The 26,827-nt window shown below is 42.1% G+C and overlaps 2 protein-coding genes across 2 annotated transcripts in view; one reads left to right on the top strand and one right to left on the bottom strand.

Moving 5' to 3' along the window:
• Positions 1–194: 194 nt before the first annotated feature.
• pop1 (POP1 homolog, ribonuclease P/MRP subunit) lies at positions 195–15,108 on the top strand. The gene is made up of 16 exons (XM_074654557.1): positions 195–327; positions 545–677; positions 1,824–1,964; positions 3,188–3,363; positions 3,493–3,753; positions 3,875–3,962; positions 4,787–4,965; positions 5,814–6,088; positions 6,200–6,293; positions 6,395–6,503; positions 6,624–6,743; positions 9,541–9,662; positions 9,789–9,980; positions 11,023–11,177; positions 12,662–12,898; positions 13,586–15,108. Exons 2-16 carry the CDS (start codon positions 548–550, stop codon positions 14,274–14,276), a joined length of 2,970 nt encoding a protein of 989 aa, XP_074510658.1. The 5' UTR covers positions 195–327; positions 545–547; the 3' UTR covers positions 14,277–15,108.
• An 833-nt stretch (positions 15,109–15,941) lies between these two features.
• nipal2 (NIPA like domain containing 2) overlaps positions 15,942–26,827 on the bottom strand; it is a 32,670-nt gene continuing 21,784 nt past the window's right edge. Inside the window, exons 4-11 of the mRNA XM_074654558.1 lie at positions 25,164–25,223; positions 24,444–24,565; positions 22,036–22,132; positions 20,707–20,842; positions 20,375–20,463; positions 16,881–16,944; positions 16,690–16,787; positions 15,942–16,528 (exon numbers count right to left, since the gene is read on the bottom strand). Coding sequence (XP_074510659.1) covers positions 16,422–16,528; positions 16,690–16,787; positions 16,881–16,944; positions 20,375–20,463; positions 20,707–20,842; positions 22,036–22,132; positions 24,444–24,565; positions 25,164–25,223 — 773 coding nt within the window. The 3' untranslated portion in view covers positions 15,942–16,421. The remainder of the gene's footprint in view (positions 16,529–16,689; positions 16,788–16,880; positions 16,945–20,374; positions 20,464–20,706; positions 20,843–22,035; positions 22,133–24,443; positions 24,566–25,163; positions 25,224–26,827) is intronic.

The raw sequence follows: 26,827 nt of genomic DNA, 5'->3' as shown, positions 1-26,827 counted from the left end.
TAAATTACGTTTTAGACGCGCAAAGAAGTTTTTTATTTTCCATTTTTTGAGTACAGGCATACTGTTGAAATATTACATCCTCAATTTAAAACAAGTCGTGACAAAAGAGGACATAATTTCAAGCGAAATGTCGGTTTGTTGACAGTGTAATTTTTTAGTTGCGCCCATACACTACAACTCCCATGAACACCACGTACCAGGAAGCAAACATGACGTCAACACGTCAACCAGCGTGAGGAGAACTCACATGGTGTGCTAACTGGAAGAAGAGCAGACGCCTACATTTACAAAGTTTACTCACTTACAATCATACTGGGGAATCTAGAGGTGAACACATGCTATGTAAACATTATGTACTTCTTATCATTGTTTAGATATGTTGTGTTTTTGTTAAGTAAACCAACTCAACGTGGAGTAAAGTAGCCTCGCTAGCTGGGTAACGTTAGCAGCAGCAGACACTGGCCAGTCATGGAGGTGTTTTATAAGTGTCACACTGTCAGCTGGCGTCTAAAACGTGCCTTCTTGTTTCTTTGTTTCTTCATAGAAAATGTCTGCAGCTAAAGTGAAGATGAGGGGGAAGAAGATGAGGAACCAGCCCGCCAGTGTTCAGTATCCATCATCTTCTCCTCTTAATGCGGGGGGCAGCAGACAGAACGGAGGAGACTCTCCGGTACCCGGTAACCTCACTGTGCCTTCTGCTTTCATCGGTTATGGTCCAATATGTCTGCCTTTGTTCTCCCTCTTCACCCCTCTTTCTCTCCATCACCTCGTCTCCTCTTGTTGCTGCATGCTCAGCGTTTCAGAGGGTCAGCAGCACATTACAGTCTGCATCCTGTCTGTCTGACACCATCATTTATTCATGTATCTGTCAATGAATTAACAAACACATCCCAGTGTTACTGTCTTCAACCCATCCGAACCTCCCTGCGGAGTTTATTTAAAGGGAATAATGATGTTAGGAGCAGCATTCATGGTCGAATTAACTCATTAGGGGGACTTTGGGGGTAAAATGAGCTGTGGCCTCCTATGCTGTAATAATAGTCTCCCCCAGGTTCACTGTGTGTCAGTCAGTTGTGTGAGATCCTTTGAAATAACACTATTGTTTTTAGGAATGTGCTATGATTGTGTAAGCATAACAACAAAAGGAATTGCTGTAGCCTTTTGTCGGAAAAATCCAACTTAAATCGAAGGCACTGATTTAAGTTTGATTTGTGGCCACTGATGCACCATGGGTATGTGTTTTACGCATACTAAAGAGTCCATTGTCCATACAAAATGTATAATGTTCCTGATGATTTATTTATCCAAAAAGAAAGCAAACGAACACAAAGAAAACATGGATGTCGCTGCCTCTCTTGTTCTGATTAAAAAAACAAAAACAATATAAGCCCACCCAGGTGCATGCTGGTCCTATACAGTACCTACCTACCTACCTACCTATATAACCAGTTTTACCTGATTCATGAACAAAAGAAAACAAAATACTAATTACACAAAATACTAAATATAGGCTACTAAACAAGAAATTAATTAAACTAAACAAATAACTAGCAAAAGAAAACACATCTAGAATAATACATCAAACAATACTACTTATTATTAGTAAAACAACAACTAAATACTAACAACAAATAAATAGCTCCTACAGGAATATTAAAGGTATAAAAAACAGATTTTGACACAGAGCTCCTCTTTAAGTCAGAACCACATGAACAGTACAGAAGTCACCATAAGACCCTTGCCATTTCTGTTTTTATCCTGCTTTATTAACAAACACATGTTTAAATAATCACGCAAATGACAAAATAATGATCATCCCACAGGTGCAGGTGTTGATAAAGGTCCATCTGACGTCCATCCAAGCACAGGAAGGCCAAAGAACCCTCAGCAACGGGGGGGATGGGTCCGAGGACACCAGAGAGATGGTGGAGGCTACGCCAAGGAGATGCCCAAGTACATCACTGGTAAACACATTGTCCTACTCATACAAATTCACACTCTACTGCATACTGTAAATACGTTTTTTTTTTTTTTTTTTGAAAGATAGTATGACTTCACCCCCCTGTGTGATTGTCCAATGAGAAATTCTGATAGCTATTGAGAGCCGTCTTTCACCATTTATTATGCTGCAGGCCAACGAAAATGAACAGTAAAATGATAACATTTCGTCCTTCACGTAAACATCAACTTAGGACACTGCAAATGCAGTATCACCAAAGAACGTAAATTGCTAAGAAGTGAAAATCAGTTGATCGTTCCATTGCAACGTCAATGCCCAGCAGCAAAGCTACGTTCCCGCCATTTTGGACTGAAAACAACTACCGGACGCCAGTAAAACGTCCGCCTACAAAGGGCTGTACAAAAGTAAAACAAAATTATTTCTGTTCTATTGTCATAATTTTAATATCTCTACTGAAATGGCCTGTGTTGAACAATACAAATATTATAAATATGCATACTATTACAACTATTTAGTTACAAAACCTCCAAAATAAATCTAATAGACCACAGACCATGGATGTAGAAGAGGTTGTGTCCTGTGCTTTTGCCCTGCGTGTTAGTAAATAGCCTACAACTACATTAAAGTCTGTTTATGTCGTGCTACCAGCACTACTATCTACTGGCCGATAGCCGGTTATTTGGGAACAGAGACGTTAATACATCCACCGCGGTACAGGCTTACAGCATACAGCCCATGGGTGTACTATAAGACAATAAAAGTGATGAATAACAGCCAATATATCCATTATTACAGCCGCATACAGCTAGCAGGAAACAGAACCCTATATGTCATATGAACGTGCAGGGCGGCGCAGTCCCGTGGGTCTGGTGCACGTTCATTATGGCGAGAAAAACACTAATTTGGCTATTAGTGAATTTTACAACTTTTAGGACATAATGATTTAAATGAGGGCTATATAAGTGTTCGTACTGGGAAGTTGATTTACCTAAAAAGAAATTACCCTCTGATTTACAGATGGCTCTTTACACATCCATGGCCACAGACTCATTGGTGTTTTCAGTCCAAAATGGCGGCAGCACTACCGCAGCGCCATCTAACGGCTGTTTTAAAAAAAGCACCGGAGTTTCGTCTCTTTGCTTCTACACTCTTTGGTATCACAGTCAGATTAATGACATTTAAAATTCAGTGCCTCCACCCTTCTCCCCTGCTCCCATCCCTACTCAGGTGGAGCTTTTGCCAGGGCCAGGGCGGCAGAGGTGAGCACCATGCAAAAGGCCGTCGCCAAGATAACGGGCAGCTGTCATGTGTTTGGAGCTCTGCCTAAACACATGAGGAGACGGGCCATGGGCCACAACACCAAGCGGCTCCCTCTCAGACTGAGAGATGCGGCCAACAGAATGGTGAAGCTCAGAATGTTTCCTTTTAGCATCTTAATGTCCTACTTAACATTTGATGTCTCTCGTTCCGTAGACCGACTCTCCCCTTCTCCGAGTACAGTCAGTGACATTTCTGTTTCCTTCCTCCACCAGCGGGATAAGAGCCTCCAGGCCGGCTCCAAGAAGAAGAAAGAACAACCAAAGTGCAAGAGCCGCAAGGCCCGGCGCCGGCACGGAAATCTGCTGCTGGAGTTCAACCGCCGCCAGAGGAAGAACGTGTGGCTGGAAACGCACATTTGGCACGCCAAGCGCTTCCACATGGTTAAAAAGTGGGGCTACTGCCTCGGGGTCAGAGCCACATACAAATGCTACCGGTCTAGCTACAGAGCAATGAGCAACCACTGCCTGCTACAGGTAACCATCACAGCGTTGGAGTGTGTGTTATGTTTCATTTTTGTCACAAAATTAGGATTATAATTAACTGGATTTTGCTGCCAGTAAAAAAAGTGTGACCTTTTTGGTTTTGTCGACCCAGGACCTTTCTTACTACTGCTGCATAGAGCTACAAGGAGAGGAAGACAAGCTGCTAGCTTCACTGTCACAGCTGACCAGCAAGGAGGCCGGTGAGAATACAAAATATAAATTTTGTCTTTTGTTTATGCTAAAGAATACTGGGATTGTGGACGTGTTTTCCCCATGCATCCTTCCTCAGTGAGTTTTGAGCATAGACTGTGTATATATAGATGGACAACATGTCTCCACTTCCTCCCACTGTACAAAAGAGAAGTCAAAATATCCTGGAAACGGGGGCTGCCGTCTTGAGATTTGGACGTCATTTGGAGCCAGAGTCTGCGCAGTAGTGATAGGGCGGTGGAGCCGCGGTATCAAGGTCGTGCCCGCACACCCGCGTGAAACAATCACGAGTCGAACACAGCCGCAGCTTGTTAGCGTGAGCCACCTAGCTGCTACGTTACTACTTCACTCAGAGTAGCTTTCAATCACAACGATCACCGTCTTTTTATAGCATGAAATTACTCATCAGAAAAATGAACACTTGAACATACATCAGTGTGATAAGAACTGCCTTAAACAACAGAAACCATCATGGGAAAAATGGATTTGACGTGCACTTTGACTTTTTAGTTTGGACCATCCGCTAACATGGAGGGGGTGGGATTCATGACCTAGAGTGCAGCCAGCCACCAGGGGGCGATCCAGATGTTTTGGCTTCACTTTTGGGGTGCTGTCATGTCGTCCATCTTTATATACAGTCTATGTTTTGAGTAGTAATCTGTGTACTTGTTAAGAACAATGCAATCTGGTCAAAGACAAGTAGATCACTACTTGATTATTAAAAGTTTGGAAATTGCAATGTTCAGCTTTAATTTCAATGATAACATTTTTGTTTGAATAATTGGAGTAATATGAATGTGGCATGTGTTTTCAGGTCCTACATTTGCTGCAGCACTGAGTCTATCAGGGCAAAGACAGGGCAGTGTGGTGGTGTACAGAGCAGGACAGTACCCCTCCCAGCCCGTGGGCCCTGTTACCTTCCTCTGGAGACCCCGTACACATGGCTCAACACACAGGCAGCTGTGGATTTGGGCTCATCCCACTATTAAGCAGGTACAGTGGGTGCATTATGAAAATAGAAAAAAATTAGGATGTAATGTTCTGACAAAAAATTAAGGCTGTCAGTCGATTCAAATATTTAATTGTGATTAATCGCACATTTTTTATCTGTTCAAAATGTACCTTAAAGGGAGATAAGTCAAGTATTTAATACTCTTATCATCATGGGAGTGGGCAAATATGCTGCTTTATGCAAGTGTATGTATATATTTACTATTGGAAATCAATTAACAACACAAAACAATGACAGATATTGTCCAGAAACCCTCACAGGTACTGCATTTAGCATAAAGAATATGCTCAAATCATAACATGTCAAACTGCAGCCCAACAGGCAACAACAGCTGTCAGTGTGTCAGTGTGCTGACTTGACTATGACTTGCCCCAAACTGCATGTGATTATCATAAAGTGGGCATGTCTGTAAAGGGGAGACTCGTGGGTACCCATAGAACCCATTTTCATTCACATATCTTGAGGTCAGAGGTCAAGGGACCCCTTTGAATATGACCATGCCAGTTTTTCCTCGCCAAAATTTAGCGTAAGTTTGGAGCGTTATTTAGCCTCCTTCTTGACAGGCTAGTATGACATGGTTGGTACCAATGGATTCCTTAGGTTTTTCTAGTTTCATAATGATACGATGTTCTAGCTTTAAAACTGAACCCGCTACAACCTAATAATTGTTGCATTAATACGTTAAATAAATTAGTGCCATTAAAACAAATTTGCATTAACGCGTTATTATTGCGTTAGCTTTGACAGCCCTAAAAAAAGGGTTTAAAAAAGGTTTAATTTTAGTAGATGAATGGAGAGACATTAACTCCAGTAACTGTGCTCTTTGCAGGAACTTCTTCCTGAGTTACAGACTGTGTGCCAGTGTTGTGAGGCTGTAGTGCCTCCAGTTGTTCCAGCGGTGACACCTGCTGAGGTTGTTCCCACTCCTGAACCAGAGCCAACGCCTGAAAAGACCCCCGAGTCCAAGCAGATCACTGGAACCAAGAGAAAGCGACTCTTTAAGGATGCCAGTGAACCTCCTGCCAAGAAGATCCTGGGAGATGGAACCAGATCTCCCACCACCCCAGTTACCTGGAGGTCCAGCTCAAATGGAATAGTTATAAAGTTAGTAGTGAATTTAATTGAGATCTAAACTGAGTAAAATGTGCCTTGGATGAATTATTTTTTTACTCCAAATGGTGATGTATTTGTATTTCACTCATGGATGTGTTGCAGTGATCTCACAATGGAGATTGTACGCTATCGCCTGATTGGACCACACTCCCATTCTGTCCTGGCAGAAACTATGGAAGCAGCTACAGACTGTGACGTAAGACTTGTACTGTTAACAACATGAAAAGCAGAAAAGCCTCTGAAATATATTTGCTGTTCACTCTGGTTGTTTTATATGAGTTTGTTTTTTCTTTTAAGGAAATGAATAAATCCCAGCCCTCCTCCCTCTGGTGGCCCGAGCAATGCAAAAACGAGAGCAATATGAATCTGCATCAACAACAAGCTGACGTCTTTCACATACTGAAAGGTCTATTGTTATTTTATTGTCAGTGTGAATCAAAATACCATTGTTACCATTTGTTTTTTTGGCACTTTTTGTGAGGTATGTGTGTGCTTGTTTATCTAACTGTGACTGTAATTCATCCAGGCATCTATTCAACTGGAGAACTCCCCTCAGGCACAGTGCTGGGTCTGACTGTAGATGACCCCAGGCTGACTTTACCAACAAAGAAGGTTAAAGCTTTGCCCTGTGTAAAGCAGGCACAAGGTAAAATCTGACCTACCAGACAGACAGTGGAGGAGTGTGGGCAGTTAGTTTACAGATACACATGGTTAAAACGGGCATGCAATCAGAGATTATTTCCCTAGACTTTAATCTCTTTACTAATGTGGACTTTGACCTATAGATGGATGAAATGTTCCTTTTTATATATGCCTGACCATTAAATAAGACATATACCTGTATAAAGTTGAGCATAGAGTCAGTCTGTTGTTTTCTGGTCACGAGGTTGTTTCACTGAGTACACATCTGGTTCTGTGCTCCGGGGGGCCTCTGCCTGGCCATGCAGATGTTCCAGGTTCGAATCCTGGCAGGACCCTGTACTCCAAACACACCCTCAGTGACGGACAACAGCTGATTCGCTTTGCTCAATTCTGATTTGAATTTAGTCATTCCCTTCGCTGTAGAGCTTTTTCTCAGTTGGCACATTTCTAATTTACGCTAATATTAGGCCAAAGATGCTGGTGCTTTGCTCGCATTAGCGGTTTGGAGTAGAGGATCAGAAGGTCATTGCTTCTCCTTCTTATATTTTACACATTGGACCACCCTCATCTACAGTCTTGCATTTATAATTTTAAGATCAACCAATCACAAGATATTTCTTGCTTTGCATTAATATTTACCAGCAGCTTGATCAGCATTAGCAGCCATAAACAGCCAGGATTATTTTTCAAGCCTGTGACATGTAATCACAAAATGATGAAAACCTCTTATAAACTGTGTCTCCGGATTAGGAGAACAGCGGGAGGTGTCACTAGTTTCATGAGATTCACATTTGGAATTTCTCTCCTCACAGAGCTGCCCACTGGCTGACATACATTGGGGCTTAATGATTCTACCCAAAGTGTGAATGGCTTTGCAGCCTCATTAGCCAATAGTATTTGTAAATTACACCTTGTGTTTATTTTAATTCTCCACATGGGAGTTCCAGACATTGAAAGCCTGCTTCAAGAATTAAGTTTACTGAGTTACCTGGTTGATGTTGTTGAGTAAAACCTGGAACAGGTTGTTTTACAGTGAACCTGGAGTGATTTATAGGGTAAATACCTTATTATCATACAAGAGAATAGTCTTTGTTCCCCTCAAATCTTTTCTCTATATCTGTGGGTCCATTAGTGTGTTATCACTTTTAATGATTGTCAAGTTAGATCAGGTATATATCCTTTGGACTTGAGCTTTAAATCACAGAGAAAACTTTTGTAGATTTTCAAATCCTTGGGAATGTCAGAGCTGCTCTTTCACTAATTGTTCAAACCCGATCACTACCAGATTCTGTAACATTACATCAATTATATCATTTAATATTTTTTTCTATATTGTAGCTCCAAAATCAATCTCACTTCTGCACACTCATTTCAAGAAACGGCAATATACATTATTTATATTGTACATGAAAACATTTAATTAAAGTAGTTTTATGCTCTGTGACAAAGCAGCATGTTAAACACATTTAAAGGAACAGTGTGTAACATTTGGGGGGATCTATCGGCAGAAATTGAATAGACTTTAGACTTTAGACTTTATTGTCCCACAAGGGGAAATTCTTTTTCATAGCACTGTACTTCTCAGACACCAATACATACAACAGCACACAGTAAAACACAGCGACAGCAATACAACAGTGACAACAACAGAAAAAGACGGACAGCAGTACACACTCAGGCCTGTTCAGCGACCCCAGTTGTTTAGGGCAGCTATGACTGCTGGTATCAGGCATTTCCTGAAGCAAGCCCTATTGCACCTCAGTGTTCTGTACCAGGGCCCAGAGCGGGGCATTATGGTGAGGTGGTGAATGAGTGGGTGTGTGATGTCCTGTGCTATTGAGATTGCAATGCGTGCAATGGCTTTGTTGTTGAGTTCTGTGAGGTTGGGTGTGGGGAGACCAATTATCCTGGCAGCAGTGTTGGTTATCGATGTGAGTTTTGTCCGATTAGTGACGGATAACATGTTAAAAAGGCAGGTGGAACAGTAGAGTAGGATGGGCTGGGTAATGCTCTGGTACAACAGCAGGAGGAGATGGGGGGCAACATAAAGTCCTTTCAGTTTGCGGATGACAGATAGTCTTTGATGACTCCTTTTTTGAATGTCATTGATGTGTTGGTCAAACCTGAGTTTATTGTCTAGAGTCACTCCGAGGTATTTAAAGCTATCAACTACTTCAACTGTTTGGGTATCGATGATGATGAATATAATTTTAATGAATATGTTTTCTTTAGTGTTTAATCACCTGAAAATAAGAAGTGTTGTGTTTTCGTTACCTTAGAATGAGCCGTTGATACCTACATAGGGAGCGGGTCCTCTTCACGGATCTGACCGCCATGTTTCTACAGTAGCCCAACAAACCAAACACGGGCTCTAGAGAGGGACATTCACGTTTTCGCATCAGTCACCGTAGTTCTCCTACACGCTTGGCACACGATAAAAGTTTCAGTTGGTTGCAATCTGCAACTTCACCAGTAGATGCTGCCAGATCCTACACACTGCACCTTTAAAATTTGAAATGTCACATTTAGTACTCATTGTGAAACCCAGTAAACATGGCTGTTTTGTGGTGTTTAGGGTATTTTGCCAGACCAAAATATCCGTTGAAGCTTAGCGTCACCACACCTGCGTAAATGAAGGTGCGTCTTATATAAAGTATGAATAATATGTAAATGAGGCTCTGTTAGACTGTGCCAGATGTTGGGATATAAATCAGAAGTAGAGAGCTTCACAAGTCTGTCCTGACACTCGTGATGCTGGTCATACAGGAGCGTGCCATGTGTGTGCTGTTTGTTTGTTCCAGAGGTGGACGAGGAGAAGAGGAGGGAGCTGATGTTGCGAGGAGTCCCAGAACCCTGCTGTCAGAGTTACCTGTGGGAACAGTCTGTCCGGGACAACGTCACCGATAACAAGATATCCGAGCAGGTAGTTTATCATTTTCTTACTTCCAGAAATGTCACTCTTGATACTTTCTTCTACGTCTTAGCCTAAGAGCACAGATAAGCGTAGGTGTTGCTCTTACCTCTATCATTGTCTTAACATTGCCTGCAGGAGTTGAACCGTATGAAGAGAGAGGTGCTGGTGCCGGGCTCCAGGCTGAGCCCCACTCCCCCACAGGGCCGAGTCCCCATCCTGCTGGTTCACCAGCCTGGCAAGCAGGTGGGACGTGAGATGAGCTCCTGGGGTGCTGGATGGGACCTGCTGCTCCCTAAAGGATGGGGCATGGCCTTCTGGGTACCACTGGTAGGTAGCATAGACAGTGCCTTTTTATTTGATTTAATTTCACTTTATTATCTTTTAATTTCTACCAGGAAGTAGCAGTTTTCCTACAGTAATATAAGTAATAAGTTTGGTTTAAAACAATTAAAAAACAAACATCCATTCCATTCTGAAGAGCTGCTGCCATTGTCACACATGCGCGAATGCAGGTGAGTTACCATCGCCTGCTGAGGAGATATTTGCCTGAAAGTTTACCAAAGTTGAACTCTACACGAATCCCAAGTTGTGAATTTGCTTTGCAACCGGAAGCAAACGTTTTTTTTGCCCCTTCGCTCGCAAAAAATAGAAGTTAACGGTAGCCAATTGTTAATTTTGAGCGTGTATGACGGTGCTTTGACACCTCTTTCTAACCGAATGCGATGTGAACATCAGATTGTTTCAGTTTTTCCCAATGAAGTTGTCCTAACCTGCTCTGTGCTTCAGCAAACAGGCTAAGTGACGTGCCGCTTGCTTACAAAAAAACGCTCGCCCCTGGCTCTATTTTAACAAAGTTTTGCGCACCTCCAACCTGTTTTCATTTATCAAAATCGATGCTGACAATAACTGACAGTTAATCAATGTCAGAGTGACATTGCTCGTAGTATATCTGGACAATTCTTCACGCTCCATTCGCCAGAGTTCGCTCGCTGTATGTTAGACATTAATACATATGAGCTATATTATATCAGGTAGATTGATAAGGCCTATTTGGTGATATGGATTTTATTAAAACTAAAAATGTGTAGGTTTCCTTGTATTTCACTGAAGGTGCTCTGAGGCTGCATGTATACGGTGTATATTACACTGGATGTCAGTATGAAAAGCTCTGTGAAAGATGTTTTCATTATTCGGTTGCCTCGTCCATGTTTTGGGGCAGTTCCATTTTGTTTGGACAAGCACAGTGAAATGTTAAATGTACCTTGAAATTTAAAGGCAGACCAGAAGCCCTCAGGTTTGCTTTGCTTTGTCCAAGTTCCCTAAAATCCAGCGTTGACTCGTTTCTGCTTTATTTCTCCCTCCCTGCCAGGTGTACAGAGGAGTTCGCATTGGAGGGCTGAACATGAGTCTGAAACATTCTCAGAATAAAGGAGCCCCCCACTTCCCCCACGATTACCCAGACTGCCCTGCGGGCGTCCGTTTCCAGGAGGAGCAGGAGGCGCAGCTCCTGGACAAGTTCAAAAGGTCAGCTGAAAACTGAGCAGGAAAGGAACCAAAAATAGTAATGTAGTATGTGATTATTATTATCAACGCTGTTTTCATCGGGGACTTCTTGTGCTGCCAAAGCTTTTGTATATCTTGTAATATTAGTTTGGCTCATAACGAGTATGTCAGCCTGCTGACGGAAAACAGAAACTTAAGAACTTGCCCAGAATATAGAAGGTCTATTTTAATGACAATATATTTTAATCAACCGTTGCCAAACTGAAAATGACCCTTTAAACTGTGAGGGGGAAACTGTTTTCAGTTAAATAAACATAAAGTAAGGTGATAATGAGACTATGTGGGAACTAAAGATGTTTCGTATGGTCTGTTACTGTATGACTGTACAATCATCTGCTAGGAAAAGATCATATTCACCAGCCTACAGCCTTTCACATCAGGGATTGGGGCCTGGATCTGAGTAAACTCGACCCCAAAGTCCAGTTCGTTTAATTAGTGTGAACGCTCCGTACCGTGCTCGGGCACGGATCGACGAACTGTGCCCGAGTCCACTTGGTGATCTCAGGCACGAATCATGTGTACTCGGGTACGGTTCGCATCAGTTGTGAAAGCCAACTGTACCAAGTGGACCGCTATTTAACACGAGTAATGTTTGGAGTCAGTGAGTAGTTTCGAAAGGGCAGACTTATTTCAACGTCGTCGGTCTCCTCCGAAATCTGTATACATATAAAACTGTTTCATGTCTATGTCTGTATCTGCGCGCAGCATCTGCCGATCTCATCCTCTGAACTGCACGGGCCGTGGGTGATAAAGCAGGAAGGCAGGCGAGAGGGTCCTTAAAATATAGACAGTACTAGGCATTGGAGTCGGGCGATGTTTGTTATTTTATTTAGCTAGTTTCATGATCTGCCTCCCAAGAACGAGAGCTGCTCAGCGGGCAGAGAGAGAGACAGCGGGGGGAAAGAACGTGCAGAATCGGCATATTTTCAAATCATACTCTGTGAAATAAGAGTTTATTTCGACCAAACCAGAGTTGGTGATAGTTGGAAAGACTAATGACGACAGTTTTGCTGAGTTTTTTATTTTGTGGAGTGTGAATAAAGTGTTTTACGATGCTCCGCCACGAGAACAGCTGATCTCAACATAAACAAATACACATAGATGATGACGCAAGCGTACTCGGGTACAGAACAACTTTACTAATGTGAAAGCTGATCAAAGACGGGGGGGGCAATCGTACTCGGGCACGGTATGGATCAATCATACCTAATATGAAAACGCCCTAAGTAAGTGGTGAGAATTTGATGGATTATAGGTTTTGATAGAGGGAAGCACTCCAAAGCTCTGACCCCAGTTATGCAGATCTTTCCCACCATGCAGACGAGATGGTTATAAGGCTGCGTGCTTCTCTTCCACTACTATCAGCAGTCATGATTTCTTACATGAATTGGCAGGGTTGCCCCCAGCAGTTTGACATGGGTTTGACCTTCTGACCTCTTCTGTAGGCGTCCGCCCGCCAAAAGGACCAATTACATCAAACATGGCTGTCTGGCTCCGTTCTGTTGCCCGTGGCAACAGCTGGCAGAGGAGTGGGAGCTTATCTTGAGGGAAGGAGGAGAGGAGAGGAAAGGAGAGTGCCAGACCCAAACCACGACAGAGGCTGACACAGTGATGGAGGAGGAGATGACATCACACAGAGATGTCACCGTAACAAAGCCTCCGAGCCTAGTCACCGTACTGAGGTAAATGTTTGTCGTCTTTTATATTCCTGTTTGTGATATATACTGAAGATTTATTCTTCTTTTTATTAGCCTCTCGCTTGTCTTATTGTGAAAATAAACTCATGTCTGTATTGACTCTAAACACACCCACTGCAGTTTTACGCCAAGCTCCCTTCAGACATCCCGCACATCTAAATCACACTTCTAACAATATTAATGCAGTTGACTTTTAAAGGTCCCTTGAGCAGAAATGTGCACAGTTTTTTTTGGGGGGCGTTTTGGCATCCGATCATCACTTCTTTCCTATTTTTTTATTAAGAGACCCCGGCGCAGCTTTTGACAGGCTTGATGCATGGTGCTTCTCCAGTCTACCTCCCTTTCATCATAACGTCCCTGATGAGAATACCCAAAGTACATCCAGCCTTAAATTGCTGCAATACATCACAGAGATTAGTAGAGGGGAAGAGTTGCATCTATCCTCATAAAACCATCACACAAGCTTTGAGTAATGACCGACTTTATGAGAAAGAAATTAGATTGATTCCCACCGTCCATTGGCTGCCTTTTTGTTTTCAGCATTAGGAATTAAAAAAATGTGCTTCAACCAAATTTAATGTCTCTCGGGGTGTTTAATGGCGCCAACTTTTCTTTAGAATATGAATCACTTGTTATAAATGGATATTGGTTGTTTTTTGTTATGCCTCCTAGGAACAGAAAGTCCCTGAGGCTGCTCTCTGGTTGGTGCAGACCTACTACATCTAAAGGTCAAAGGCCGCACCGTGTTGGTGAGGTACCTCCTCTGGACCGTTCAGCCATGACGTCGTTCCTCGCAGCACACGAGATGAGTCTGGTGTGGGTGCGTCTGTCGCTACTGTCCAAGGGCAAACCAGAGCTCCACGCCATGGTGTGTGTGCCAACCGCAGAGGACCTGAAGCTGCTGAAGAAAGCGCCTGTCAGCAGCGGCCCACAAGAGCCCCCGCACAGAGAACACTTTAAAAGTAGAAATAAACGCAAAAAGAAGGGCCCCAAGAAAGCTGCTGCATCATCTTCTAATAAGACTGAAAGCAAAGAGTCAGACCTCCCCTCTGCTCCTGAACCAACCCCCACTACATCTGAAGTCCCCAAACCATCCCCCCAGTCCTCCTTGGACGGCGTCTTTGGGGTGTGGCCGGACCCTCTGCCGAGCGTCACCTCTCACTGCTCCCGGGTGACTCTCGGCTGGGTCACTCAGGGCGACTTCTCCCTGTCTGCGGGCTGTGGGGAGGCTCTGGGGTTCGTCAGCGTCGCCGGCCTCCTCAACACCCTCTTCAACCAGCCGATGGAGCACAGGGGAACGTTGCTGCTGCGCAACCCCACGTCCCTGACCTACCGCTTTGCTAAAATCAACATAGAGGTCTGAAGGAAACATCTGAGCCCCTTCTACTCAACTTTCTAAAAGCTCTGAATTCTTGGGTATGAAAGATCAACACGACTTCTGTCCTGCAAAGGCCCTGAAACAATATGTAATTAAGTTGCATGATGCTTCATTCACTCAGTGATCCCTGTGCCTTGATAGTCCACGATGGCTGAAGACTTAACGGGATAGTTCGGGTGTTTTGAAGTGGGGTTGTATGAGGTACTCATCCATAGACAGTGTATTACCTACAGTAGATGACGGCCGGGGCGCCCCCAGTTTGGAAAAACAGACCAACACAGGAGCAAAGCGATGTACGAATGTGGACGGGGGCAGCAGCAAAACATATTTTGGCCACCTTAAAGAAGCAATATCCATTAAAGTGTAGACTATATTTAGAATATTTTCACCGCTACGCTGACAATGGATAAGTACCTCATACAACCCCACATCACAACACCCAAACTATCCCTTTAATGGCATGCATGGGGCATGACTACAAGCTACCTGGTTGTTGCAAAGATCATTTTTAGTTGTGTATATTTTACTCTGGGAAGAGGCATCCTTATTGTTTCAGTTCAGAAAGGTTGGTTGCCTTTGTCAGAGGGATGCTCCACAAAGGGATCAGTTTTCTTTTATCAACTGGGTTTCCAAAGTTAATTCATTTTACGGCTAATTTTACATCCTTCTCTATATCTCTGCTAATGACACTGCAAGCAGTCAAATTAATCAGTTTGAATTTGAGAAAGTGTCAGTTTCTGTTTAAAAAATGGCTCTGCATTGGAAAGGTTTTGTTTGAACATAAGCTAATAAAATCTTCATACTGCACTTGACAGAATTGGTCATCCGTGGGTAATTAGTGTCACCTCCTCCTTTTGTAAAACCCTACAAGTGTTACAGCACACTCAGTATGTAACCTCCAGCAGTGAAATGTGCATTGAACAACTGATGCTTTATCATGCATCTTTTTATAGTTACACTGCCATGAACACTGGTTTCCCACACATCCCATAATGTGTAGGTGGCAAAATAAGAGTTTTGTTGCTTGGCAACACTAAAGTTTAGTAGCGGTTGAGTGTATAGTCTGAGGTTTATTTGAGGTAAGGATGGGCAGGCAGACTGTGCATTAGTGCTTTTTACAGTGGAAACACTTGGAAACGGGTTTCAGAGTGATGCATGCTCATCAAAACAATTCAAACCTGCCAGGTAAGTGTGAGCAACTTTAAGACCCAATCCCAACGTCCACACTCACAGACTCTGAGGTGCGGTCCTGCAAAGTCCAAGAATGTTTCGGGCTGTCCCACTGTCAAATTGTCAGGCTCTCTCGCAGACATTTTTAGCCTTTTATGAACACTTTCCAAAACACAACAATTTCTACAGACTTTGCCTGAGGGAATCACCCACAATTTGCAGTGTTGTGACGTAAAACACAGGGTTACCACGGTTACCAGGGGAAGCTCAGAGGCATCAAAAAAGACATAAACGAGGAGGGAAGGTTTATATAACTACTGCTGAACTACTTCTCTGTTTGTCATTTCATATTAAGTGAATTAACTTCACCTCATATCAACACCACACATGTACAAAGTTTTCTGGTCATCTTTGAGCTCCCCCCCACCATTAGAGGGCAGTAGTGCTTTTATTATACCACATGACATGAAATCTCCAGACTGTTGAAACATCACATTTTGTCCTTTTATTTATTAACTGATCACACAAAGACCAATTTATTCAATCGATTACCGTAATACATATGTTATATTACATATATCTTTATACATTTGTCACAGTGGACCTTTTTTTTTTAATGAAACTTCTAGTAGGGCATTTAATGTTGCACTGTGATCCTGAGGTGTTTCATCGCATTTGGTCATTTATTTTCCTCATGACAACCCTGCTGGAAAATACTGTTAACTCGAGTTTTCTAGGATATTGAAAGAGATGCTCGCCATTTTTGACATAAAATCTAAGACCAATATGGCCACCGATACTGCCGCTCAGCTGGCACTTGTTTGAACTGATGCCTGCCGCTTATTTCTATAAATAAAGATATTATTGAAGTACCCAGGAGGAAGAAATGCGCACACACACACACACACACATACATACACAAATCCTCCAAAATTACAGTCCCGACAGATGGAGCTGCTCCTATGAATCGTCTGTTTGGAGAGTTCTGTTGCACATGAGTTTGGCTGCCAGCGATCCGTATGTCAGACTCTTTGCCTCGGGCTGCACTTTGTCTGTGTGACTTCTCCCTATGAACACGGACAGCAGAGCTCATTAGAGGGAACCTGCTGCCAGGGCTGCAGGCATTAGCAGGGTTACAGCTGGCTAATCAATACACACACCATACTCAATACAGTTACGTCAGCACTGTGTATATATAGAGCTGATTAAAAGTTGATCAAAAGCTTACTTGGAATCTTATCCATTGCGATAAAATTGGGATCTCGTTGCTTTATTTTTGGCCTGTTTCGTGCGATCAGGAAAACTCCGAGGAAAGACAGAAGACAACTGGAAAAGAGTTTCAGGGATGATAACATCTTACAGTAAATTATATCACATTTTAATAAGCTGCAAAATGCTGGTGTGTTATTGAATACTTACCCAAAAAGAAACATAAAAATGTTGAGCAATGCCAAGCCTTCAAATTCCTGGTAAAATACTATCCCTGCAAAATGAAAAAAAAAAAGCATATTTCACTTCTCATAGAATAACAGAATAATGTAGATCATCTCGAGTGTTTTGTTTGTGAAACATAGCCCTGGAAATCCTGAGCACATATTACACCGGGACGATGAGAGGAAAGAGTTTGATTATTAACTGAAGGGTGTAGTTCTTACAGATGAGTAGCAACACAGAAAATGTTGGATAGATCACTGATTAACCCTCAATAGAAAACTCACTTTTCCTTTGCTCCCTGCACCGTCCACAAGTCCACGGCTGTCCGACCAAAACAATAATGTGGAACAAAACTAATCCTTAAGGAGGAGTCCACCCCCAGATGTTATTATGCTGCCAGATATAATACATCAGCAATTTTGTGTTCAATGCGGTCAATTGTGGGTGATATGTGTGTAGGTGGAGAGAGCAATATGAGAGCAGGAGATTCTCAGAAGAGGTGAGAGGAACTCAAATCCCTGCACGCCTTGTCTCTTCCTCCTCTATGATTACAGGACATCAGTGCAAAATGGTGGAAAGAAGCTGTCGCTCTTCTGTTCTAAGAGACACCAAAAGCTGATGTTTTGGACCGCTGGAACATTTTCTGCTTTTACACTCCACTGACGCTGCACTGGAAATAGCTAGAAAGAACATCATGTCACCATCAATGTATCCACTAGAAGAACAACAAACAAGGTAATGGATTTAGTAATGCAAGGTCCGTTGTTTTAATAAGGGCTGTCAATCGATTCAAATAGTTAATTGGGATTAATCACAAATGAATTGCACATATTTTGATCTGCTCAAAAGTATTTAATACTTGTATGAACATGGGAGTGGGCAAATATGCTGCTTTATGCAAATGTATTTATATATTTATTATTGGGAATCAATTAACAACACAAAACAATGACAAATATTGTCCAGAAACCCTCACAGGTACTGCATTTAGCATAACAAATGTGCTCAAATCATAACATGGCAAACTGCAGCCCAACAGGCAACAACAGCTGTCAGTGTGTCAGTGTGCTGACTTGACTATGACTTGCCCCAAACTGCATGTGATTATCATAAAGTAGGCATGTCTGTAAAGAGGAGACTCGTGGGTACTCATAGAACCCATTTTCTTTCACATATCTTGAGGTCAGAGGTCAAGGGACCCCTTTGAAAATGGCCATGACAGTTTTTCCTCACCAAAATGTAGCATAAATTGGAGCGTTATTTAGCCTCCTTTGCTTCAAGCTAGTATGACATGGTTGGTACCAATGGATTCTTTAGGAATCTGTGTTAATGCGTTATCACGTTAACTTTGACAGCCCTAGTTTTACATCATAATAAAGTGTTTTAGCGTGTACTTTTCCCTCAAGACAAGCATGCTTTTGATAGTCTCTCTTAATGTTTTCAGATTGAACAAAGAGCACTATTACTGCCAGGATAATAAAGACCTGAGCCAACACAATACACACGCTGTAAATACTGCAGACTTTTGCTGAACAAGGACTCCTAAGTGGTTCACATATACAGCAATGAATCACCATCTTGACTGCGTATTATGTTCCACGGTGATGTGTCATGAATCGATTTCAACTATACTGCAGTGAGTTTTGAAGCACATCATCAGAAAAAAGTGTTGAGTTTGAGTTGGGATGTGATTTTTTTTTTCTTATTGCCAACAAATCAAAAGACCAAAACCAACAATGCGTAAGTCTAAAAATACTTTCTGACTCCTCTATCCTGTTTGTGGCACTCAGCCCATCGGTTACTACTGAAGATGTGAATCTTTGTCTTATGGGTCCGTAATTTAAGAATCATTTCACAGAATTTTCCTGGAAAGAATAATGTAATTTGGTATAAATTACAGGGAAAATATAAAAAAATGTCCTTGAAAGAAAAGCTTAATTTTGTTTCAAATAATTTATTGTCTTTTAAAACATTTATACAGAGTAGGAGCAGCTTAAATTTTTACACTATTTCCCGTGATTATATATATATATATATATATAGTGCTAAGCCTCCTTTGCGACAAGCTAGTATGACATGGTTGGTACCAATGGATTCCTCAGTTTTCTAGTTTCGTATGATGCAACTTTAGCTTTAAAACTGAGCCCGGAACAACCTCCGAAAGATCGATTGTGTTTATGCATTAAAGAAATTAGTGGAGTTAAAACGATTTTGCGTTAACACGTCATCGAGTTAAAGGCACGGTTGACGATGTTCTCCAGTCTACACTATTTGTTATATTGGTTGAAATGGTCTTTACACCCCGACAGCGATCCATTACTTATGATCTCCGAAAAAGGACCGGAAAAGAGCCGTCATCTGTAGCTGCTGTAATCCTGTAAAAACGTCTACCAATCACTGCCTCGCGGTCCGCTTGGAAAGAACCAATCAGATGCCTCCCTGTCTGCCTGCTCGTACTCTACCCCTGGTGTGCACCAGCCTGACCTCAAAGCGCGTCGCCGCCGCTAGTTTACTGGAGAATGGAAGAGGAAACTCAGCCCTGCAGTAGCACTGCCGCGGTTACTTGTCATGAGGTAGCGTTGTTGAGTTGAGGTCCTCTCTCCGCTCTGTGTCTTTGAAGTAGTTACGATGCGGCGGTGCTCGTGCATGTGTGTGTGTGGGGGGGGGCGTTACCTTGGAAGGAGCCCCGAGGGGAGAGGGGTGGGGGGGGTTAAGACGGAGCTCCTGAGGCTTTCCAACATCGTCGACCCTATCTTTAACTTTGACAGCCTTAGTTAAAAGTCATGTGTTCTCTCCTCTCCTCTTTGTCCTTCCCTTTTACTGAATTTTGTATCTCTCTGTTTGTGATATTGTTTTTCACAATATTTTCAAAACCTGCCAAATGTTGACAAAAGCGCCCAAAACGTCTTCTACCAGCCCAACGTTATTTTTCCCCGTCCAGCTTCATCAAAAGTAGCCCAATCGGGCAGAAACCAGCCCAATCTGGCAACACTGCGAGGCTGTGAGCATGATAAGTAGACTCTTGTAAAAAGGCTCAGTAATTTCCTGAGTACTGTAATTATTAGCAAACACAACTCAACATGAATCAATTATGTTTTCACTGGGGACAATATTCAGCCACAGATTAAAACGTATTTAGTTTGCTAACATTAGTAGCACCAGGACAATAAGATAAGATAAGATATTCCTTTATTAGTCCCGCAGTGGGGAAATTTGCAATGTAGGTGGGATTGACTCAAAATAAACTACAGTAGCTATAAAGGAACAGGTCACCATGTTTGGACATCAATGGAGCTCTGAGCCCCAGAATAAGTTCTATCAGGCTATGCAGAATACCAGTATTGGATCAATTCATTGCTGGTTTTGGTCTTTTAATAGGATTTGTTGACAATAAGAAACTTGTCTTATCATTTCAACAGACAAACAGAAGCTGGTGAGTGAGTAAACCACAGAGAGAGACAGCTTTATGGTTGACATACCTGCAAGAATGGCACTTGCGGTGAAAAACACAAAGTTGATAGGAACCACCTCTGTGGCATCGAACATCTTCATTGCCTGATTGAGAAATCTGTAGAGAGAGGAGATAAGAAGATTGGAGCGGTGGATATAATGACCTTGATTATAGAGACAGTGCATAGTGGCCTATTCATCCATCATAATAGTGTAGGTGTGCTGCAGGTACAATGTCACCATGTCCAATATATAATTCTCTTGAGTTTGTTCAGGAAGGAAGGAGGGGATTTGAGCTATAAAAAGAGGCTGGAAAAAAAAGAAGGTACACAGAAGAAGAGAGAGAAAAACCTTGACTAACTTGATCTGGAAGGCGCAGGAGGCGACCATGACGGCAAGCATGACGTAGAAGATGGGGTAGATGAGCTGCAGCTGGCCTTTTATTGACTCCGTGATCATCCCCGACACAGCTTTGACTGAGATGACTGTCAGAGAGGCTGCAGCAACACAGAAGCAACAGCAGTTTTTAAATATCGACGGTGCAACCGGTGCGGCACAGAATCTGTCAGATGGCCCAAAAATCACCTTCCTACACCGTGTACATACTGAATCCGTTATATGCCCTTCAATTACGTCATATAAACAAACCACGTAGGCTACCTATCAGCTGTGAGCTCCAGATCAGACCGGAGATGTAACCACTTATCTTCCTTCGTTTGTTCTTTTTAAACAGAAAACGAGTTTAATCTTGTGATATTTACTGGAAGTAACAGCAGTAGGAAACGTTCAGCTCTCTGGTGATCTCCCTCCAGCCAGCTGCCACCTTATTAAGGTTTTTGTAGTGAAATGAGGAAGATACAACTTCACCAATCAGCCGCTCCTGGTCCACTGAGGCGATTTTAAGGCGAGCGACAAGAATAAATAGAAACAGGTGGGCGTCTGACAAAAGTTCAGCTCAAAACGGCGTGCCACATCGCGTTGCGTCGCTCATGGCCAGGATATTCCAATAAAAAATGACACGGTTCTAAAGCGGTGTTGTTAATGACTTTGCGGAGCACAAGACTTGTAGGATAAACTTCTAATGGGTTCAGTACTGGTTTCTTTTTATTATGATGGAGTGGGATCAGGGATTTAAATCTATAGCACTGTATTGTTACGTCTCATATGTTGGAAAATGTGCCCCTACTGTTATCTGTGTCTGTGTGAACATTTGGCCGTTGAGTCCAGGGCAGGTTGTTAAATTAGCGCTGATAAATTTGGCGCTCCGGCTGCTGTCCGTGGTGCTGATATAAGGCTGGTTTGCAGTATGGGAGTTGTATTGTGAGCCTCTCCATGGTGGCACAGCAATTGTCTGGAGTGGTTGTGTGTATACGTGCATGTGTGCGCACAAGCGTACGCTTGTGTTTGGGGCGAGGGCCCAAGAAAAAGTTTTTGCATCCCAATTATGTTACGCTGCTGTCGATAAAAGACTTCCTCGTTGGATCATGCTGATTTGTAGAGGCGGTTGTGGTTTGTAGTGAGTTTCAGTGAACTATTTCTCTTCCGTCGTGCTCTACTCGGCTCTAAACTGAAATGATGACAGAGCACGAGTCCATTTTTGGTAGCCAGGCAACAAAGCAACCTCTGACTACCTAAAACGGTTTAATCTGTAACCTCTGCCCCCAATCAGACAGCTTCCATTTGTTCATACCTAGCAGGGCCACCAGCAGCATCACGACGACGATGTGCTTCATTTTCCTCATCTTGTACAGATAGAGCAGGATACAGAAGGCGACGAGCTCTATAAGCTGTAGAGAGAGAGAGAGAGAGAGAGAGAGAGACATAAATCATTAATTCAGATTCCATTTTCTCAAATTGTGCACAGAAAATGAAAATCTGAATTGCACTCGAATTGTATTTTTACTGACCATTTTATCTATTTAACAGAGGCAGTGAGCAGTGCGCTTTAATTAATTAAAACAAATGAAAAATGAAATGGATTGCCACAGTCTTTAATGAGGAGGACTGTCCTTGTGAGTCCAACAGCATTCAGCTCAAAGACCTCTGATATAACGTCACCCAGCTCTAATGGATGGAGAATAGGAAAGGAGGACAAAAGTAGAACTGAGGGGAAAAAGGGCAAGCTGACCTTTAAATGTCTCTTAAAACCACCACCTGTATCTCTAGAAATATGTTAAATAGAGGGCTTATTTCAATGGATTTAGAAAAACATACACCACTTGACACTACACACACTGTCAATGACACCAACACTGTTTAATAGTCTTCCAGATGAAACAATTCAATAGTACGACCCCTGAAAATAATGAGAAGACAGTGTTGGATATTTCATTTCCCTCTGATTAATCACCAGCTACAGTTCATCCCGTACAGTCGGAGGTTGTTCCTCCGCAGGCTGATGAGCATTCACAATGCGTTGCCAGAAATGGAAAACAGCATATCCTTTTACACACCATCGATCACTGCAGCCAGAGGCAGCAAGACCACCTCAATATGAAAACATCTGTCCGCCCATCTGTATTTTCCTGATATCTGCTTGAACATTTGTTTTCCATCCAATATCTGCTTTTTTAAAAATTGTTTATTTCTGAGTGTGTTTACATTACAGGACTAGATTCAAGGGTTGAATATGGTTGAGAGAAATGATGTGTCCTGAATAATGATGGCACTGCTACCCAGGGCACACATTCACTGTTTACACTACTGCTATGGCTGTTATCATTTTAGGTTCATCTCTGCCTTGTTTGATGTGCAGATAATCGGTTGTTCCACAAACAGTAAAGGGAATATTTGGGTTTTGGAGAGAGTTTTGGTGTGATCATATTCAAGTGTTTAAAGGAACAGTGTGTAGCATTTAGGGGGATCTATTGGCAGAAATGGAATATAATATTAATAAGTATAGGGCTGGCAAATTTAAGGCGATATAAACGCAAATTTGTTTTACCGCCACTAATTTCTTCAACACATTAACGCAACTTTTAGGTTGTAGCGGGCTCGAAGGAGCCTAAATAACACTCCACACTTACGCAAAATTTTGGTGACAAAATGATGTAAAAATAAAAGTTGAATCAACGAAGTCTCAACAAAATGATAGAAGGATTTCTTTTCAGGTTTTTATAGAAGTAAATACTGTACATAAAGAAAACTATATAAATATCATAAATGCAATAGGCTACAGATCCTCAGTGGTGTTCTGCTACTAGTTTCCTGAATAACAGATCAAAGGTGTCCCTTTCTAGCACAAAACAGTGCTTCTCTTTACTCCCCACTCAGCACTGTATTTCTACAAGAGAAGTTTAACCTGAGACGAGGAAAACACAGAGCTTCCTCTCTCGCTCTATCTCTGCTGCTATCACGGGAGTCCTGGCATCAATGGAAAAGCAGCAGGATAAGACCTTCTACTGCTGAATTCCTCCTTTAAAAACATCCAAGGTGTTTTCGACAAAGACTAGTGTCAACATTTGCATTTTTGTGATGAGCAGCTTTTTGAAAAAAACACTTTGTTTCGGCTCTGTGCCAAATCCGTCGCTATGGTAACAGCTGTGTTTATGCCATCCCTGCCTGAGGCGAAACTGGAGTGGGAGAGCATACGGGTGAGTGTTAATGCACCGGCAGACCATGAGGTGGGGTCAGTATTTATATTTGTTTTGCAAAAACATGGACAATCCTTGTTTTAATGGACTCGCCACTACATAAACTCCATGAAACACAAAGAAAAACAAGAAGAACAGGATATCTTTCAAGGTTGCAAGGATTAATTATTACATCGTTCTCTGAGGTCAGGTTATTCATCAACTGTACTTCAACTCCTCTTTTACAGAGGATTAATATACATTAAATACTTTAATTAACCCTTAAAAGTAGCCCTCCTCTTGCTCCTCTCCACAGGGAGGTTAAAGGTTAACAGCACGACAGGAGCTGGTATATATATATATATATAGGCTACAGTACAGGACATTTCAGTGCTGTGCTGCTAAACGTACCATATACAGCAACCCATGTGCACATACAAACAGTAGCTCCAAGGAAACAAGAGCATGCTTATGTACACATAAATATTACTGGAGTCAGGCTGGAGGGTTTTAAAGGGTTACTTACGAGGTAAAGCAGGAAGTGCCAGCTCATGACGTAGTACTGGACCAGATGGGCTGTGATGTGTGTGGTGGTGTGGGGGGCAAAGGTCACCAGGACATACGTTCCTGTTATTGCCAGGGTGCCACCTGTGGAAGAAAGAGAGGGCGGAGAGTGGTGAGATTGTGGTAAAATGGTTCTGTCTCTAATTCATATGTGAATGCAAAACTAGAACAGCAGAACCCTTTTATAAATAAAACATTCATTCAATTCAGTGTTTCCAATATGTGGCTGATAATGTCACTCATCAGCAATTACAAGACGATAGCGAAACGGGCAAAATGTGCTGATGATTAATCCTGGAAAGCAACGGTGTGCAGGGCTGATATAAATTTCCAATCTAGCAGTTGTAATGACCGTTCATTGTGACGACCATCACGACCGTGGCATTTAAGAGCACTCTACAAATTGTTATGACAAACAATAGCTTTTCATAAAACAATATAATAGGATAGGTCTGTCTGTTGAACAGATTGTGCCTTTTTTTTCTCCACTGGCAGAAACACTACTAGTAAATAAAATATTTTTATCTCAGGCAAACTGAAATATGCTTCCTCTGTCACACAGAGATGATCTGTGAAGTCACACTGATGTACCTGAACTCTAAAAATGTTACTTCTCAATAAGTCACAGCAGCAATCTGAGAGGATGTCCTCAGTGATCCAGAATGATCCAGTGTTTGCTTACCAACGATGTCAGAGGCGCGCACCGTCTCCTTGAGGAAAAACACAGATATGACGGCGCTGGCTGGGAAGAGAAAATACATTCCTGTTAGTTTAACCGCCAATAAAACATGCCACAGTTACTATTCAGTCTACTAGAATATAATCTGAGCTCGTACACAGTTTTATCTCACACTGTATGTGTTTAAAAAAGCAATCAGATACAATTATAACACAGTCTGGACACCAAATAATTTGAATTGTAGATCTCTGTTGTTTTTTTTATCACAATAACAAAGCAATCAATACCTCATATTCTGGATTTATTTATTTTTTGGTGTCAGTTTAATCACAAGCAAGGTCAGATACTTGACTGAATATTGACTTCATATCAATTACATCACTAGTGTTGCAAACAGACTGGCTGTATACATGTATGCTGTTATTGGGTTAGGAGTAATTTGATTTTACTGTGCAGCGTGCAACGTGAAAATATCACTGTAATTTCTCATATATATTACGCCTATTTTAATGTCTTCACACTGGTTACCTGTTTAGTTTTCGTATTGATTTTAAAATCCTGTTATTAATTTATAAGGCGGGCGGCACGGTGGTGCAGTGGTTAGCACTGTCGCCACACAGCAAGAGGGTCGCAGGTTCAAACCCGACTTTCAGCCCTTCTTTGTGGAGTTTGCATGTTCTCCCCGTGTTAGCGTTGGTTTTCTCCGGATTCCTCCCACAGTCCATAGACATGCAGGTTAATTGTTGACTCTAATTACCCGTAGGTGTGAATGTCAGTGTGAATGGTTGTCTCTCTCTGTGTGTCAGCCGTGTGATAGTCTGGCGACCTGTCCAGGGTGTACACTGCCTTCGCCCAATGTCAGCTGGGATCGGCTCCAGCCCCCCCCCCCCCAGCGACTGCATAAGCAGTTACAGATAAAGTTTATAAGGCACTGCATGGCCGTGCACCAGACTACCTCTCACAAATGCTTTTGGTTTAGGAACCAGGAAGACACAAAGCACAACAAAAAGATGTGGCGATGCTGCTTCCAGCCTTTACACTGGAACAGCCTTCCAGAGGATCTGAGCTGAAAATATTGATATTTTCAAACGTAAACTAAAAAAAACAACATATATTTAGTCTTTCATGTAGTGTTTTACAATTTTATTATTTATACTATTTTACACTCTATTTTACTCATTTTGTTTTGTCAACATTTTACTACTTTGAGTAACTGTTGATCGTTAAGACATTTATCAATTTATTTGTCAATCGCTTATGAAGCATTTTGAAGTGCATTTGATTTGTTCGAAAGTTGATAAATAAAGTTTGATTGATTGATTGATATTGTATATAGTGTAGCAGAAAAGGGGAAAAGAGAGAAAAACGTCCAGAATAGCCCTTTTCCATCCAGACAGGAAAAGAAGGTGGGGAAGGAGATAAATGAGACACACCTGTGAGCTGGTGGAGGGGAAATCAATTAACTAAAGCAACATGGAGGAGAGCAGAGAAAGAGGAGTGAGAGTGGCTGAAGGAGGAGATCATTTGAAGTTAAATTCAGTTTCTTTGCTCTTAAAAGAAAACAGTTGACATATACTGTATAATAGTAAACTGAGCAGCAAGTGAGCTAAGAACCGACTGGATTCAATAAAGTTTCTTGAACAACAAGGCTCTGCTGGAGGTGTGCT

Source organism: Sebastes fasciatus, chromosome 12, assembly GCF_043250625.1.
Source record: "Sebastes fasciatus isolate fSebFas1 chromosome 12, fSebFas1.pri, whole genome shotgun sequence".
In the NCBI taxonomy this organism is placed as follows: Eukaryota; Metazoa; Chordata; class Actinopteri; order Perciformes; family Sebastidae; genus Sebastes; species Sebastes fasciatus.
The sequence above is the reverse complement of the archived record's forward strand: the minus strand, read 5'-3'. Positions and strand labels throughout refer to the sequence as shown.

Excerpts from the sequence above, each read along its gene's own strand:
- pop1 (XM_074654557.1), top strand. The coding sequence starts at position 548 with ATGTCTGCAGCTAAAGTGAAGATGAGGGGGAAGAAGATGAGGAACCAG. Across the intron at positions 3,754-3,874 it reads GCAACCACTGCCTGCTACAG|GACCTTTCTTACTACTGCTG; the intron begins GTAACCATCACA and ends TTGTCGACCCAG. Across the intron at positions 9,663-9,788 it reads ATAACAAGATATCCGAGCAG|GAGTTGAACCGTATGAAGAG; the intron begins GTAGTTTATCAT and ends CATTGCCTGCAG.